Raw genomic sequence first — 14,749 nt, 5'->3', positions numbered from 1 at the left:
CCGGACTCCAGCCACTCCTCTTCGCCCATCACCAACATGGCCTTTGCGGCAATAGCCTCTCTTGCCAGGCACAGACGTGGCGACTTCTGACGTCATAGGACGGCGCCGGTAGTCCCGGAGGCTGCACGTGGGCTCGGAGTTGGTCCTGGAGCCATGGATACGCCGCTGAGACGCAGCCGGCGGCTGGAAGGCCTAAAGCCTGAATCTCCGGAGAACCCTACCTCAGTTTTGCGGGTGAGACGGGCCCTTGTGGAGTTCGAGTCGAACCCAAAAGAAACGGGGGAGCCTAGGTCTCCACCGGGCCTGGGATCTCCTAGTCGTCAGCCGGAGACAAGCCCAGGATCACCCAGTCTGCCGAACGGGCCAGCGTTGGGGTCCCCTCGAAAGCAGCCAGAGCTGGACTCAGGGTCCCCCGAAGGTCACCGAGATCCAGCCCTGAATTTTCCCCAAAATCAGCCGGAATCGAGTCCTGAATCCCACCTACTTCAGCCAAAGCCAAGTGAGGAGTCACCAAAGTTCTCCCAGAACCAAGGAGAAGCGGACTCGGAGTTGCCCAAGAGTAAGGAGGAGCCGACCCCGGGATGCCCTCGACATCAGTTGCAGCAGGACTCAGGTTCACTAGAGCCTTTCCCCGGTCAGAAAGCACCGGGTCCCGAGCCCTCGAAACCACTGCAGGAGCTGACACCGCGGTCGCCCGGCTCCCCACGGGATCAGCATGAACCGAGCAAGCCACCTGCAGCTGGGGAGCCGGCGAGAGAAGGCCCCGCGCCAAAGAAGCGAGAAGGTTCTTCGGCCCAGGCCCCAGCGTCCAAGAAGCCGAAGGAGGAGATTCCTGTAATCCCGAAGGGGAAGCCCAAGTCTGGGCGGGTGTGGAAGGACCGCTCAAAGAAGAGGTGAAGTGGGAGACAACAGGGCAGCATTGGGGTTTTGTGTGACTGGGGCCTGGGTGCAGTCTGGAGATAGGCCATGGGTAAAAGAGAGCTCACATCAGTGGGAAGTCACACAAACAGGTCATTATAACCCGAATGTGGTAAAATGCCCTGAGATCTCAGGCAGGGGTGCCCTCAAAGGACCCCTGGATAGCACTCTCCTGTCTGTGTTCATTCAACACAATTTTATCCTTGTCTCCGCCTTCTCTAATAATGGGGCAGAAGCAAGTATACCAGCAAGGGAGGTCTTCATGGACCAACATCCATTACAGTTATTTGCCTTTTTAATAAAGGCGTTAATAAGCACCTAGTATAAAGGATGCTCGGAGAAGGCGATGGCACCCCACTCCAGTACTCTTGCCTGGAAAACCCCATGGACGGAGGAGCCTGGTGGGCTGCAGTCCATGGGGTTACTGAGGGTTGGACACAACTGAGCGACTTCACTTTCACTTTTCAGTTTCATGCATTGGAGAAGGAAATGGCAACCCACTCCAGTGATCTTGCCTAGAGAATCCCAGGGACGGCGGCGCCTGGTGGGCTGCCGTCTATGGGGTCGCACAGAGTCGGACACGACTGAAGCAACTTAGCAGCAGCAGCAGCATAAAGGATGCTACTAAGCATTCTAGTACCTATTGTCCAGGGGAAGGGTCTTTCAAACAGGGACCAGCATGCATCTTGGCATTTAATCTGCCCATCAGCTCTCTGAAAACAGCAGGCATTAAGATTATCCTCATTTTACATGTGAGGACCTCTTGGCTCAGGGAGGCTAAATGAGTGGTAGAGGCAGGACCTGAACACAGATCTGACTCCGAAGTCTGCATGAAAGCCTTTTACCTATGCTCTGTAGATCCCCCTTGCACTGGATTGCAACCTTCTTTTTTCTTTTAATTTTTTATTGGAGTATAGTTGATTAACAATGTTGTGTTAGTCTCAGGTGTACAGCAAAGTAATTGAGTTATACATATACCTGTATCCATTCTTTTTCAAATTCTTTCCCCATTTAGGTTGTGACGTAATATTGAGCAGAGTTCCCTGTGCTATACAATAGGTCCTTGGGGCTGTCCATTTTAAATACAGCAGTGTGTACATGTCAATCCCTAACTTCCCTGACTATCCCTTCTAAAGGGTAGGCATGAGATCGTGTCTTTCTGTGCTGCAGGCAGTGAGTACTCAGTTAAGTGCTTGTTGAATGAAGGAACAAAGAGGCTCAGCTGATTAAGGAAGTGTTTAGGTTGCCAGTAAGGAGAGGTCCTGGGAAATCCCATGGACAGAGGAGCCTGGCGGGCTACAGTCCATGGAGTCACACAAGAGTCAGACAAGACTTAAAATCACTTGGCAGGCAGGAACTTGTGACAGTGAGGGACCAGGGGGAAGGCAGTGATTTTAAGGAAGAAGCAGAAACTTACTAAGAATTGACTGTATATCATGCTTTGTGTGCTAGGCCTTTTGCAGATGTCATATTGCTGAATCCCCTGAAGCCCAAGGCAGTGGAAATTATTCCCCTCCCGCATTAAATGGAGAAGAATCTAAAACAGGGAGTGATTTCCTACAAGTCACCAATCAGAGACTTTGGACTGTTGGATTTGGAGAAGTGGGTGGTGGCACTGCCCCTCCACATCAATGCCAGCAGGTCCCAGAGAATGCTGGGGCCACTGATGGCCAGGCAGGACCAGATGAAGAGGCTGGTTCTGGCGGGAAAAGGGTGATGAGCAAGTTGAGTGTGGGAGCCTGGTACTTGGGAGGTGGAGGGGGGAGATGAGCTCGCTGAGCAAGAGGGGGCTGCCTGCTCCCACGAACGGGCTCAGCAGAGGATACCAAGAAGCGAGAGAAACAGAATATTTTGTCCTAGCTCACTGCATGAAACCCTTCCTGATTTCCTGTCGTTTGCCTGGAGACGTGCTCCAGACTTCTCCCTCTCCTCCGCCATCACTGAGCATCTCTCACGCTGACCTCCCCTCCGTGTGCCTCTGTGGGTGATGCTCCTTCCCAGCTCAGGACCTTTGCACATACTGTTCTTCTACTGAAAGGCTGTCCCCCTGGCCAATCCCTGCTCATCTCTCAAGGCTCAGCTTAAACTTCCTGGGAAAAGCTCTCTTTTTCTAGCCCAACAAGGGTCAAGTCCTCAAGCTGTGTGTTGTCATTGTACTTCTCTTTTGTTAACACCACAACTTGTACAAATGCTTGTTTAGTTGTGTGATTCTTGTGGGCTGCCAGCTTCCCCTCTAGACCAGAGGCTTCAAGAAAGTGGGGATTTACCTCTAATGGCTGAGCCCAGCACATGCTAGACACTGAGTTGAACAAGTAGATGAATGGAAACAAAAGGTAGTTCATTCATGTAACCAATTTACATTGCATCGAGCTAGGGTCTGGGGGTAAGCGTGGCTGTAAACAAAACATTCTGGTTGTGAGAAACGGGTAACCAACACATAGTATGTCAGTAACAAGTAAAAGAGCGGAGAGTGTGGGCCGTTGTCACAGTGATCGGAGATAACTTCACTGCCCCAGGGATGTGAGCAGAGGCTTGAATGAACATATCGGAAAAGAGTATCCATGCAAGGGGAATAGGAAGTCCAGAAGCAAGCCTGTGCTCCCGTGTTTGAGAGAGAGTCCAGAGGCCTCATCAGTGGGCAGTAGGGGTGCCGTAGGAGGAGAGTGGTCAGAGGGGTCACGGGGCGAGGTCACGCGGGTCCTTGTAGGGACCCAAGTGCGCAATGGAGCCATGGGAAGTATTGAGCAAAAGAGTGATGCAATCTGACCTCTGGGAGGACCGGTGTGACCTGTGGAGGACAGACTGTTCCGAGGGCAGGGTCGAGAGCAGGGAGACCAGAAAGGACTGCTGTGGTAGAATTAAAGCACCTTCAGAAGCTGCACCAGACCTGTGGATAAGGGCCAGAAGGGTGGTGGAATGGGTGTTTGGGATCTTTGAGGAAGCAGCTCTGGCGGTTGGTGAGTGAGCCCCAAGACCATAAGGTGGGTGGGGGGGCGGTGGGGAGGCCAGCACCTGCTACAGCTGCGGGGGGGTGGGGGTGGGGGGGTTCAAGGGAGGCAGCCAAGGCTGGGAAGGCCCGCCTCCCATGTCCAGGCCCAATGCCCCCTTCTGCCCAGTCTTCCCGGAGTGAGCCAGCTCCCATCTCTAAAAGGTGGATTCACTGAGCACCTACTGTGTGCAAAGCACTGGGCTAAGTGTTTCTTGGGCCGAGAGCCACTAACCCTCCCACCACCCTTTGCAATGGCAATGACCCTCGTCTCCAGGTAACACAGACTCAGAGAGGCTACCTGGCCCACTGTCACACAGGTAGTAAGTGGTGGATCCACACCTGCCTTCCTTCAACCTCCAGGTAAAAGCAGTGCTCTGAGACTGCACTGCCTCAGTGTCTTAGCTATCAGTCACCTATGGCTGTTTAAATTTAAATAGCATACAATTCAAGTTCAAAATTCAGTTTCCTGGTCACCAGCCACCTTTCAAAAGCTCAGCAGCCAGTGTGACTCAACGCTTCCTGATTGGCCAGCATAGATAAAGGGCGTCTCCACCGCTACAGAAGGGTCTGCCTGACCGCTGCCCCAGGGGGATGCAGCACAAGTCCTGCCTGAGGCTCCGTGTGTCCGGCTCCCTTCTGCCTTGTCCCTTCGGGGGCCTGGTGCCCCAGTCTGAGATGCCCGGCAGTAAGGGCAGGGAGGAAGTCCATGCAGCAGGCCCTTGGTGAGGGCGACAAGGAGCAGTGGGGGGTGGGCTGGGGTGGGGCAGGCAGAACTGGGGAGGGAGGAAGCAGGCTGAGGATGGACAGGCCTGGGGTCAGGGTCCAGGCTGTATGTGCCGGACTCCTAGGGAGCAGGCAGGGGGAGAGATGAACTGGAAGAGCAGTATTGAGCCTTCCCTGGGGGTGGGAGTGGGGCCTGTGCGCGGTGCCCACTGCAGCCTTCAGAGCCCTGCTTACTGTGACCACTTGGGCTGTGATATAGTGGATGCAGATAAACAGGAGCTCTGGAAAGTCAAGAAATTATTGAGGGAGGTGGAAAGGCCACTACGAAAGGATCTGCTGAGAAGGAAAGAAGGCCCGTGGGACACCTGCACCCAAGGTTTCAAATCCTTCAGGAAAAAAGAAAGGGGAGGGGCATGGTTGCAGAAACCCCCAGGCCCACATCACCAGTCTAGGCAGCCCTCAGCATTTTCCTGGTTTTGTTCCTTGTTCCTTCTTGCTCCTCAAAGTGTTTTTCCTTTTTCCTGGAAGATTTTACAGCATATCCTACATAGGTCATCCAACCCCTAGATCCTGGTGGTGTTCTTACAGAGGTGATCTCATTCCTCCTGTGACCTTGTCACTGTCACTCTCTAGAATATCCAGACTTCCCTGATGTTGCCTAGCTCCCACTCTGTGTTCACATTGCCCCTGCTGGGAAGAGAGACTCTGAATCACTGCAAGGGACCTTGACCATTCACATGTTCTGAGATGAAACGGGCACCCCGGTAGGGAGTGAACCCTGCTCCAGAAGCATCCACACTCAGGCCCCCTGTGCTTGGCCAGAGCAGTGGAGCTTGGTAGCAGAGGCCGTTTGGCCTGGACTCTTGATCACAGACTGCTCCTCAGGAGCAGGATGACCTGGAGCAATTATTTAACCTCTCTGAGCCTTGGTCAGCACCTCTGTAAAGTGGAGAGAATGAGAGTACCCACCTCAGGCACATAACCAGGGCTTCAGAAATGGCCTTGGGTGTGACTGGGGGCCCTTTCCTGCCCCAGGCCCAGACGGTCAACTGCCCGGGAAGCTGGCAGGTGGGGAGGTGATTCTGACTGGGTTCTGGGGAAGAAGGCCCAGAGCCGAGAGGAGGGAGGGAAGCAGGTATTGCACCGGCTCTTTGAATGCCCGCTCCCCCGTCCAGGTTTTCCCAGATGGTTCAGGACAAGCCCCTGCGCACATCCTGGCAGCGGAAGATGAAGGACCGGCAGGAGAGGAAGCTGGCCAAGGACTTTGCCCGGCACCTGGAGGAGGAGAAGGAGCGGCGCCGGCAGGTGAGGGGCGGGCTGGGCGGGGGCTGAGCGGGTGTTGGCCATAACAGGAGCAGGTGGGGAGAGGAACTGTCCTCTAACCCAGAGACCTTGGGAAGACAGGGAGCTGGGCCAGAAGCAGGAGCGCAGTCCAGAACCCCAGGGTAGGGAAGCCCAGGGGAACATCACATTTAGCCAGGAGGCTTATGTGAACCCCAGGGATGGGAGGAGGCCCAGGATGAAGCCCCCTGGGCCCTCACTGGTGATCAGAGCATTCAGTGAGATGGGCTCGGGGGTCCCTGCCCTGGACCTGCTCTGATGGGAAGGGCTGACGAATCGGAGGCTTTATCCTGGGTGTTGTTGCCAGTGTCCTCTGAAACACAGCTCCCACACGTCAGCAGAGAAGGCTGCCTGCAGAATCCTCCAGCTCCTCCCTGATGCCCAACCCAAGGCCACAAATATCCCGTTAGAGGTTCACGCCCAACCTCTTTAGTCTCCAGGAAGCACCAGCAGGCAGCACCCAGAGAGAGGGGGTGCTGGTGTTGGTTTACCAGGAGCAGAGTGGTCAGTGGGACCTCACTCACCCGGGGGTCCCAGGGGCCCCCAGAGAGGCAGACACCTCGTCCCCAGCTTGTGGGCCCTGCCCGCCCTCAAGGGGAGAGGTGGGCCAGTCACTCAGTCATCTGTCCCCCGCCTTGAGTCGCCCCAGCTCAGCTCCTGTGGCAGAGACCCTGCAGGTGGTGTGGCTGCCGCCTTGTACTGGGGCCTTATCTCACTTCCTGTGCGGCCCTGGCTCCCTCTTGGGCAAGACAGAACCTTGTCACTGTCCTCTTCAGAGGTGCCCCTGCCCAGCCCCCAGCCCAGACCTTCCCCAGCCTCTGGGGAGCTCAAGTGTCACTTCTCCTTTCTCCCCACGGGCTCAGGCCACCCCTTCTACCTTGAGTTGCCAAAGCCTAAAGAGGCCCCTGACCACACACAGCCTTGAGGCTGCCATCCCTGCCCCTGACTACCAGGGACAGTAGTCAGCGTAGCCATTCCGGAGGAAGACTCCATCTAGATTCACCTTCTAAGTGTCCCCAGTGGGCCGGTACTGTTCCAAGCCCTGTGTATGTATTCGTTCATTTAGTCCTCAAAGCAATCTTATGTAATCACATCTTCACTTTAAAGATAGGAGGTAGAGACCCAGAGCTTAAACCACTTGGCCAAAGTCACCCATTTAGGAAGTAGCAGAGTCAGGACTCAGACTGACCCAGATTGCTCTGGGGTCTCTTCTCTGTAGCCTTCGCCCTTCCTAGCCCTGCACTGGGGTGACCCTTGGGAAGCCAGCCCTCACCCTTGCCCTTGCATTCTAGGGGCTTGTGGACTTCAAGGAGGAGGGGGACGCTGAGAGGATAGAAATGAGGGGAAGGGCCAGTGATCCCTTCTCCCCAGGGGGCAGTTGATGAGGGGCATGGTGCAAAGGACCACTGTCCACGTGAGCCCGAGTTTTCAGGTGGGGTACCACCCATGTCTTACACCTGATCGGATGCCCACTTTCTCAGGTGGAGTCAGGAACTTCCTGCTATAGCAGGCCTCTGGGGGGTGGTCCCACGGGCACAGGGACAGTTTCCTCGCTGGCTCTCCACCCCCACAGCACCAGGAGCAACCGGGAGCTGGGATAAGTGGCCCTTTGGCCCTCCTCCCTGGGAATTCTCTCAGCTCTCACTGCCTCTGAGACCAGGTCGCCTCAGCACCCAGACCCATACATACTTCCTTCCCCTTTGTGTCCAGGAGAAGAAGAAACGCCGTGCCGAGAACCTGAGACGCCGCCTGGAGAACGAGCGGAAGGCGGAGATCGTCCAAGTGGTGAGTGTTGCCCTGCCTGGGGGATAGGCTGGATGTCAGGTTCCAGACACCCTGGCGCCCCTCCCCCACGGCCCCCCATTCGTGCCACGATCCCAGGCCCCCGCGGTGACCTCCCTTTCCTCAGGGAATGGGGTGGAGAGCCCAGCCACACTGATGCCCTCCCCTCAACCATTCCCAGATCCGAAACCCCGCCAAGCTCAAGCGGGCGAAGAAGAAGCAGCTGCGATCCATCGAGAAGCGGGACACTCTGGCCCAGCTGCAGAAGCAGCCGCCACAGCGGCCGGCCACCAAGGTCTGAGCTCAGGACAGCCAAGGCCTTAGGTGGCCAACCACCGTGTCACACACGGCAGCCCCTGGGCCACTGGCCACACACCTCCCCTGACCCAGCACTCTGGCTCCGTGGCTCCCAAACAGGGGCTCCACCCAAGCCAGGGCTCTGAGCCTTCAAGGGCCATCGGGCAGGTCTCTGTGGGGCAGACGGAGCCTGGAACAGAGACTGGAAGACGGAAAAGGGTCAGCCCTCTCCTCCCCCCTACTCCCGACCACTGCCCTCTTCTCTCCAAGTGCCTTCAAACTGAGTAATTTCTGCTTCCTCAAGGAGCTGAAGACTGGAGGGTGACTCCCCAGTATGTGTGGGCTCTGTCTCAGGGTCTTGGGTCCAACCCAGGCCAGGAGACCGGAAGTCAGGAATCTAGCTCCCCGCTGAACCTTTCCAAAGGCTGTTTTGGATCCCTCTGCAGCCCACTGACCCTGTCACCCAGGAGACTAAATCGAACTCCACCACACTTTGCAACAGTTAAGGTTGTTGTGAGGGAGGTGTTTTGCGGGCGGGGCGGGGGAGGGGGGCAGTCTCTCTCTATCTCCCCCTTTCCTGTCTCAGACTCTGCAGAAGCCCCCAGAAATCTGATTAATTCATGCCATCCAGTCTCTAGCAAAAAATCTTTATTGAACATTTGCTGTGTACCAGCACAATTCTAGGTGGCAGGGAATACAGACAGAAGTCCCTGCCTTCAAGGAGCTTTCATTCTGATGGATAAAACATAATAAACAACTAAAGTGTATCGTGTGTCAGATGGTGCCAAGTGCTGAGTGAAGCAAGGGAGCAGGAAGGAGGGAACATGGGTGAGGCATCAGGATGGGATGTCTGTTTAGTCAGCTGTCCATCAACTGTTCCGTTTGCCTAGCATGGGAACAAATGAGTCAACACTGGGAGCCCTGCTGCAGGTGGTAGTACAGGGAGCCCTGAACCATGTCCCAGAAGTTTCTCACCCGGCTCTTCCATGGGTATTCCATCAGCCAGACGTGTACTGCACCAAATGCACCAGGCCTGGGATGCTGAGCCAAACAGACAGGATAGTGGAGGTGCTGCAGTAAGTTACCCCTTGGACCTGCCAACTGAGGGTCAGAGCTGCAGCCCCTGTGAGGTCAGGAGGAGAGGGACGCACAGATCTGGGGGTTACCAGCATTGCCTGGAGGGCATCCCACGGAACTGAAGGCCGACACATACGTCAGGTGAGCTCAGAAAAAGGGCTGTGGTCTCAGAGGTTGCCAGGCACATTCAAACACTACAGACCTCAGTACAGATACTCACTGTACTTTAACTAGCCCAGGTTTCCCGAACATTTGACCATAGCACCCCTTGCTTTTGCTATTTTGGGCAGTGCTGGGGCAGACAGAGTTGGGGGCTCCCACGCAGCTACTATCTTAAGGACCTTGGATATGGGGTGGGGGGTAGGGGGGCTCTTTCACATACTAATAGTAATTGAACAGGTAAATGCCAATGGTTAGTATGCAGATCCTCTGTGTTGGGCAGGTTATTTAACATTCCTGCACTGTAATTTGCACATGGTATCAATAAAAAGTGTGGCTAATAGAACTTGACCCTCTTCCCCAGACTGAGATAAAGCCTATATAGGTCAGTAAATGACACCTAAACGACCACAGTTGAAAAGGTTAGCCCCAAACAGCACTTCCCAAACCCTTCCCCTCACTTTCTGCTCCAAAACTACATGACTGGTTTAATGTAAAACTCGACCTCACCCATCACCAGCTAAAATAGCTCCAGGGAGATGCGTCCTGTGTATCCACTACCCTAGCTTGAGACGTCTTAGGGTTTTAGCCTTGCATTACTCTTGGGAACTTGTTGGAAACAGGGAATTTCAGTCCCGCCCCCCTCCCCAGCCCCGCCGCGCCCTCGGCCGGGCCAGCTCAATCAAGACAGAATCCCTGGATAACTCCCGCGCAATAATGTTTGAGAAGCACTGCTTTAACTCACTTCTTTTCTGAAGAGAATTCGCTGAGTCACATGGGGGGCTTTAACACGCAGATAGATTCCTTAGCCTCCCTTAGACTAAGAGCCGGGGTATCTACATTTGGACGTCGGGGCCCTGGGGAAGCTACTACGCGTTATCGTTCCCAGCCCCTGCCTCCCCGGGGAGAATGGAATGGTTCTGAGCCGGGCGATTCGGGTCCGCGCCTCCTACCCCGAGGTGGTGCTCAGCGCCCGGTTCAGGGGGCCCCGCTCGTCCTGGGATGGGGTGCGGTCCCTCTGCGGGGGCGCCGCGGGGTCGCCCCGGAGCCAGTCGAGCAGGCGCGCGGGCCAGAGCGCGTGCAGGCGGTGGCCGCTGCTCTCGGAGATGGAGGAAGCCGAGGCGTTGGTGGAGGAGGCGCGGCGGCGGCGGCGGTTACTGCCCCCGGCGGCCAGGTCGCTGTCGTCCACCAGCACGCTCTCCAGCACGCTCCGCAGCGAGCGCCGCAGCTTGCGCAGCACGTCGGGGCAGGTGAGCACGTAGAGCAGCGGGTTGATCACGCTGTTGATGAAGGCCAGGCTGGTGACGAAGGGCAGCCCTCGCCACACGAGCGGCCGCAGCGAAGGGTTCGCGTGCGCCCGAGCCTCCATCACGCTGAACACGTGGTAGGGGCCCCAGCAGAGCGCGAAGGCCGCCACCACGGCCGCCACCAAGCGTACGAAGCGGCTGGACCGCCGGCGGCCGCGGTGGCGCAACTGTGCGCTCACAGCCAAGTGGCTCGAGGCGATGATGGCCAGCGGCACGGCGAAGGCCAGCAGGAACTTGCTGACGGCCAGGGCCGTCTGGCGTGAGTCGCACGTGGCATTGCGGTCCGGCCCAGGGCTGAGGAGCAGCACGTTGTAGTAACACATGATGCGCCCGTCCAGCCGCGGGATGGTGTCCCGGAACACGAAGTAGGGCACAGTGTTGATCACGGCCAGGACCCAGAGCGCCAGGCAGACCTTGTGGGCCGCGGCCACCGTGCGGTGGTTCTGCGCCCACACGGGCCGTACCACCTGCAGGCAGCGGTCCAGGCTGATGGCGCTGAGCAGGAAGCCGCTGGCAAACATGTTGAGGAAGAAGATGGAGGAGTGTAACTTGCAGAAGGTGGTGCCCAGCTTCCAGGAGTGGCCCACGGCCAGGAAGTAGGTGAAGAAGGGCAGGGAGGCTGTAGCCAGCAGGTCGGACAGGGCCAGGTGCAGCACCCAGGTGGTGACCACGGTCTGGCGCATGCGGCAGCCCACCACGAAGAGAATGAGTCCGTTCTCCACCAGGCCCAGCAGCGAGGCCAGCCCATGCAGCAGCACCGACACGTGGTCCATGTAGCGGATGCTGGAGTTGCTGTGGCTTTGGAGGCGGCTCATCTGCTCCAGGAGGGGACAGAGCGGCTTCGTCGTGACATTGGCCAACATGGTGGGCTCTGCGGCAGAGAGGAAGAGGCGCTGTGGTGGGGGGCAGTTCTGGGCAACGGGGGACCCTGGCCAGGATATGGGACTGTGTCTAGTTATAGGGTTGTTGGGAGAATTAAATGAATTAATAAGTATACAAGCATTTCAGGGGCTGCCCTGGTGGCTCAGTGGTAAAGAACCCACCTACCAATGGGAGACATGGTTTCAATCCCTGGGCTGGGAAGATTCCCTGGAGAAGCAAATGGCAACCCGCTCCAGTATTCTTGCCTGGGAAATCCCATGGACAGAGGAGCCTGGTTGGCTACAGTCCATGGGGTTGCAAAAGAGTTGGACACGACTTAGCGACTAAACAACAACCATTATAGGCATTTCAAGCAAGAGTAAGCACAAAGTAAGCACTATATCAATGGCGTGATTAAGTAGATAATCTAAGATCAATTGGAGAAATAGGTACCAAGGTCAGGCCAGGTGGGACTCACTTTTCCCAATCCCCAGAGCACTGGGGCATGAGTTAGGCTCCCCTAAAGGGCAGGAGGATTCAACTGGGCTGGGGGACAGGAAGGGAAGGAGTCTGTGCCTTTAAGGGGTGCCTTCCCTCCACCCACCCCTAGCACCCCCCAGACCTTGCCTCCCTGCAGATCTTCCTGCCCTTCACTCCTACAGTGGTGGCTGGTTGGGTGTGTGGCTGCAAACAGTGGAAGCAACCCCCCCTTTGATAGTTGAAGAGGAAATAAGATAAGAGCAGGGAGAGAGCTGGGCAGGAGGAACTACCAGATTTGGGCTCTGGAGGCCCAGTAGGGCCAAAAGACCTCTCCCCTGCCCCGGGGCGGCCACAAGCACTCTGCCAGTTCCAGGAAACCCAGCCTGATTCATTCATTTATTCACTCACTTACATACTCATTCAACAGCTCTTTATTGAGCAACTACTTAGGTAAGTGCTGGAGAAGCCAGCCTCTGGCCAGATGTGCAGACATCCCAGAAGTGCAGATCCACAGCCTCATCAAGAATCCAGGACCACCCAAAGTGGAGCCAGTGGAGATCAGTGAGGGCAGAGAGATTGGGTTTGGAGGCTGCCTGCAGGAGGTCAGCAGGGTAGCAGGGGGCAGGAAGTTGGATCGTCCTGGGCCCCCATAACATGCTAGGAGCCGTGGTAGGTCCTTTATGTAAGTGTTCTCCTGCTCATGGCTCTAGAAGAAAGAGGCTGGTACTTCTCTCCATCCCATTTTTGCAGATGAGGAAACTGAGACCCAAGTGTTTGCATCACTTGCCCAAAATTTCCCAAATAACACAGGCAGGAGGAGAAACAAGAGTTTAGCACTCAGTCTGTTCTCTTTCCTCTGCCTCTGAGCTCTAAGCATGAGGTGATGGAGGGAAAGAAGGAAAAGCAAGGTGGGGTCGGGGGAGGGGGGTGGTCTTCACTATCCATCTTTCCACAGGAGACACTTTTGGCCAGGATAAGAAAGTCCACACCCTTCTCTAGGGACCACGGTCCTTCATAGGATGAGGGCCCAGGATGTCAAACTAGAATTTCCTTGACAGGTGAGGCACCTGGAGCTGGGGACCTGCAGGTATGAGGAGGGGAGCTGTTGCTCCCTAGAACGCTAGAATTTCCCAAGTTCTAGAGTCTGCAGAGCAGTTACACTCACAATGACCCAGTGAGACCCCATTTTTCAGAAGAGGAAACAGAGGTTCAGAGGAGCAAATATCTTACCCAGTGTCCCTCAGCTGCCAGGAAAGGGGGGCTGCAGGAACTCCACTCCCAGCAAACACACACATGCCAGCCCCTCCCTGTGCTGAAACGTTCCCTTTAGCCCCGTCTAAGTCCCCTGAGGATGCTGCGAAAGCATGTCCTGCTGTTCCCTGGGGTCTGAGCCAGAATGGACCTTCTGGCTGACAGAGTCTGGCCCCCAGCCTCCCAGGATTCTCAGGAAGCCTAGCAGCAAGGGTCCTGTTTTGACAGAGGGCTGGGGGCAGAGAACACTAGGTTTTTGGTGTCAGAGACCTGGCTTTGAATCCCAGCTCCTTGACTTCCTGGCTGGGTGAATTTGGGGTCCGTTACCTTAGGACCCGCTCTTGGAATCCTTCCACCCAGATGACTCCTGAATCTTGAAAAAGAAGCTTTAATGGTCTATCACTGTGACTGCTGTCTAGTAATTACCTAAGGAACTGTGGTCCTTCCCTCCTCAGAGCAGTAAGTCCCCTCCAGTCTTCAGTAAACCCTACTCTCTGCCATCCTAGCTGGTAACAGTCCTCTCCCCTGATAAAACTATGCCCTCTCTCCTGGGTCCAGAGAATGCACTGAGGCTGCCCAGCCCCAGAGCCACCGTCTCCTTACCTGGCATAGAGGGCACACAGGATTCCAGCCCCAGAGGCAGTCAGCTCCTCGAGGCAGACAGGAGGCAGCGGGCAGGCAGGGAGAGGGGAGGGAGGCTGAGGGAGGAAATAGCTGTTAGCCCCAGAGTCAGTGCGTGTATATTTAGGGGAGGGGTGCGGGGGGAGGCGGAGACAGCTAGAGAGTGAGCTATTACACTGGTGTTCAAGTAACATTCATCTCCATTGATGGGGACTGGACGTAACTGCCAGCAGCCCAGCTCTTCCTGTCTCTCTTTACAAAGGCGATTTTGCAAAAGCCCAGGGTCAAGTGTAAGTGCACATGGAGAAATAGGTGCAGGGCAGAAAATGTGAGCCTGTGTTCATTTTGAGAGTGGCAGGTGTTTAGGAGAAGTGCTTGAGGAGAAGGGTGTCCTGTCCATCTGTCCTATCCTGGACTGCCCTCCCTGATGGGGTCCCCCGACCCCATCACCCTCAGGAAAGAAACTCATGTGGCTCCCGCCATGTGTGCAGGCAGCGCAGGGGCCAGGGGTAGGGGCAGTCTGTGAAGTGGCCCCGAGGGCTCTATGGCCAGGAAGGCAGGGTGGGGCTGTGGTAAGAGCATGGGTCTGGCTGTCCAGGCTGCCCACAGTCCTAGCCAGGAGGTAAGCCACTTCCCCTTGCCTGCCCCTGCTTGGCCATCTGTGACCAAAAGTGACAATGTCACCTCCCAGGCTGACCAGGTGCCCTCATTCACAACGGAGCCAGCACACAGTAGGTGCTCGTAGAAATCAGGTTTCTTCCCTTTGGAAGAAAAATGGGTATAGACTGTTGGGCAAGAGCAATACAGCTTTTATTTCAAATGGACTGGGAATTCCCTAATGGTCCAGTTCTCACTGCCAAGGGCCCAGATTCAATCCCTGGTCAGGAAACTAAAAACCCCACAAGCCATGCGGGGGAGGCCAAAATAATAATAAAAAGGTCTG

General features: G+C 56.0%; 2 protein-coding genes across 2 annotated transcripts; one reads left to right on the top strand and one right to left on the bottom strand.

Moving 5' to 3' along the window:
* The first annotated feature begins 110 nt into the window (after nucleotides 1-110).
* CCDC86 (coiled-coil domain containing 86) lies at nucleotides 111-8,817 on the top strand. Its single transcript, XM_086383092.1, has 4 exons — nucleotides 111-893; nucleotides 5,806-5,935; nucleotides 7,682-7,756; nucleotides 7,935-8,817. The coding sequence occupies exons 1-4, from the start codon at nucleotides 154-156 to the stop codon at nucleotides 8,052-8,054; spliced, it is 1,065 nt and encodes a 354-aa protein (XP_086239218.1). The 5' UTR covers nucleotides 111-153; the 3' UTR covers nucleotides 8,055-8,817.
* PTGDR2 (prostaglandin D2 receptor 2) lies at nucleotides 8,682-13,917 on the bottom strand. The gene is made up of 2 exons (XM_086383091.1): nucleotides 13,789-13,917; nucleotides 8,682-11,464 (listed from the first exon to the last, which is right to left on the bottom strand). Exons 1-2 carry the CDS (start codon nucleotides 13,793-13,795, stop codon nucleotides 10,236-10,238), a joined length of 1,236 nt encoding a protein of 411 aa, XP_086239217.1. The 5' UTR covers nucleotides 13,796-13,917; the 3' UTR covers nucleotides 8,682-10,235.
* Nucleotides 13,918-14,749: the final 832 nt, after the last annotated feature.

This window comes from Bos grunniens, chromosome 29 (genome assembly GCF_055505025.1).
Source record: "Bos grunniens cultivar Pamir isolate PY7600 chromosome 29, Bosgru_T2T1.0, whole genome shotgun sequence".
NCBI classification, from domain to species: domain Eukaryota; kingdom Metazoa; phylum Chordata; class Mammalia; order Artiodactyla; family Bovidae; genus Bos; species Bos grunniens.
The sequence above is the reverse complement of the archived record's forward strand: the minus strand, read 5'-3'. Positions and strand labels throughout refer to the sequence as shown.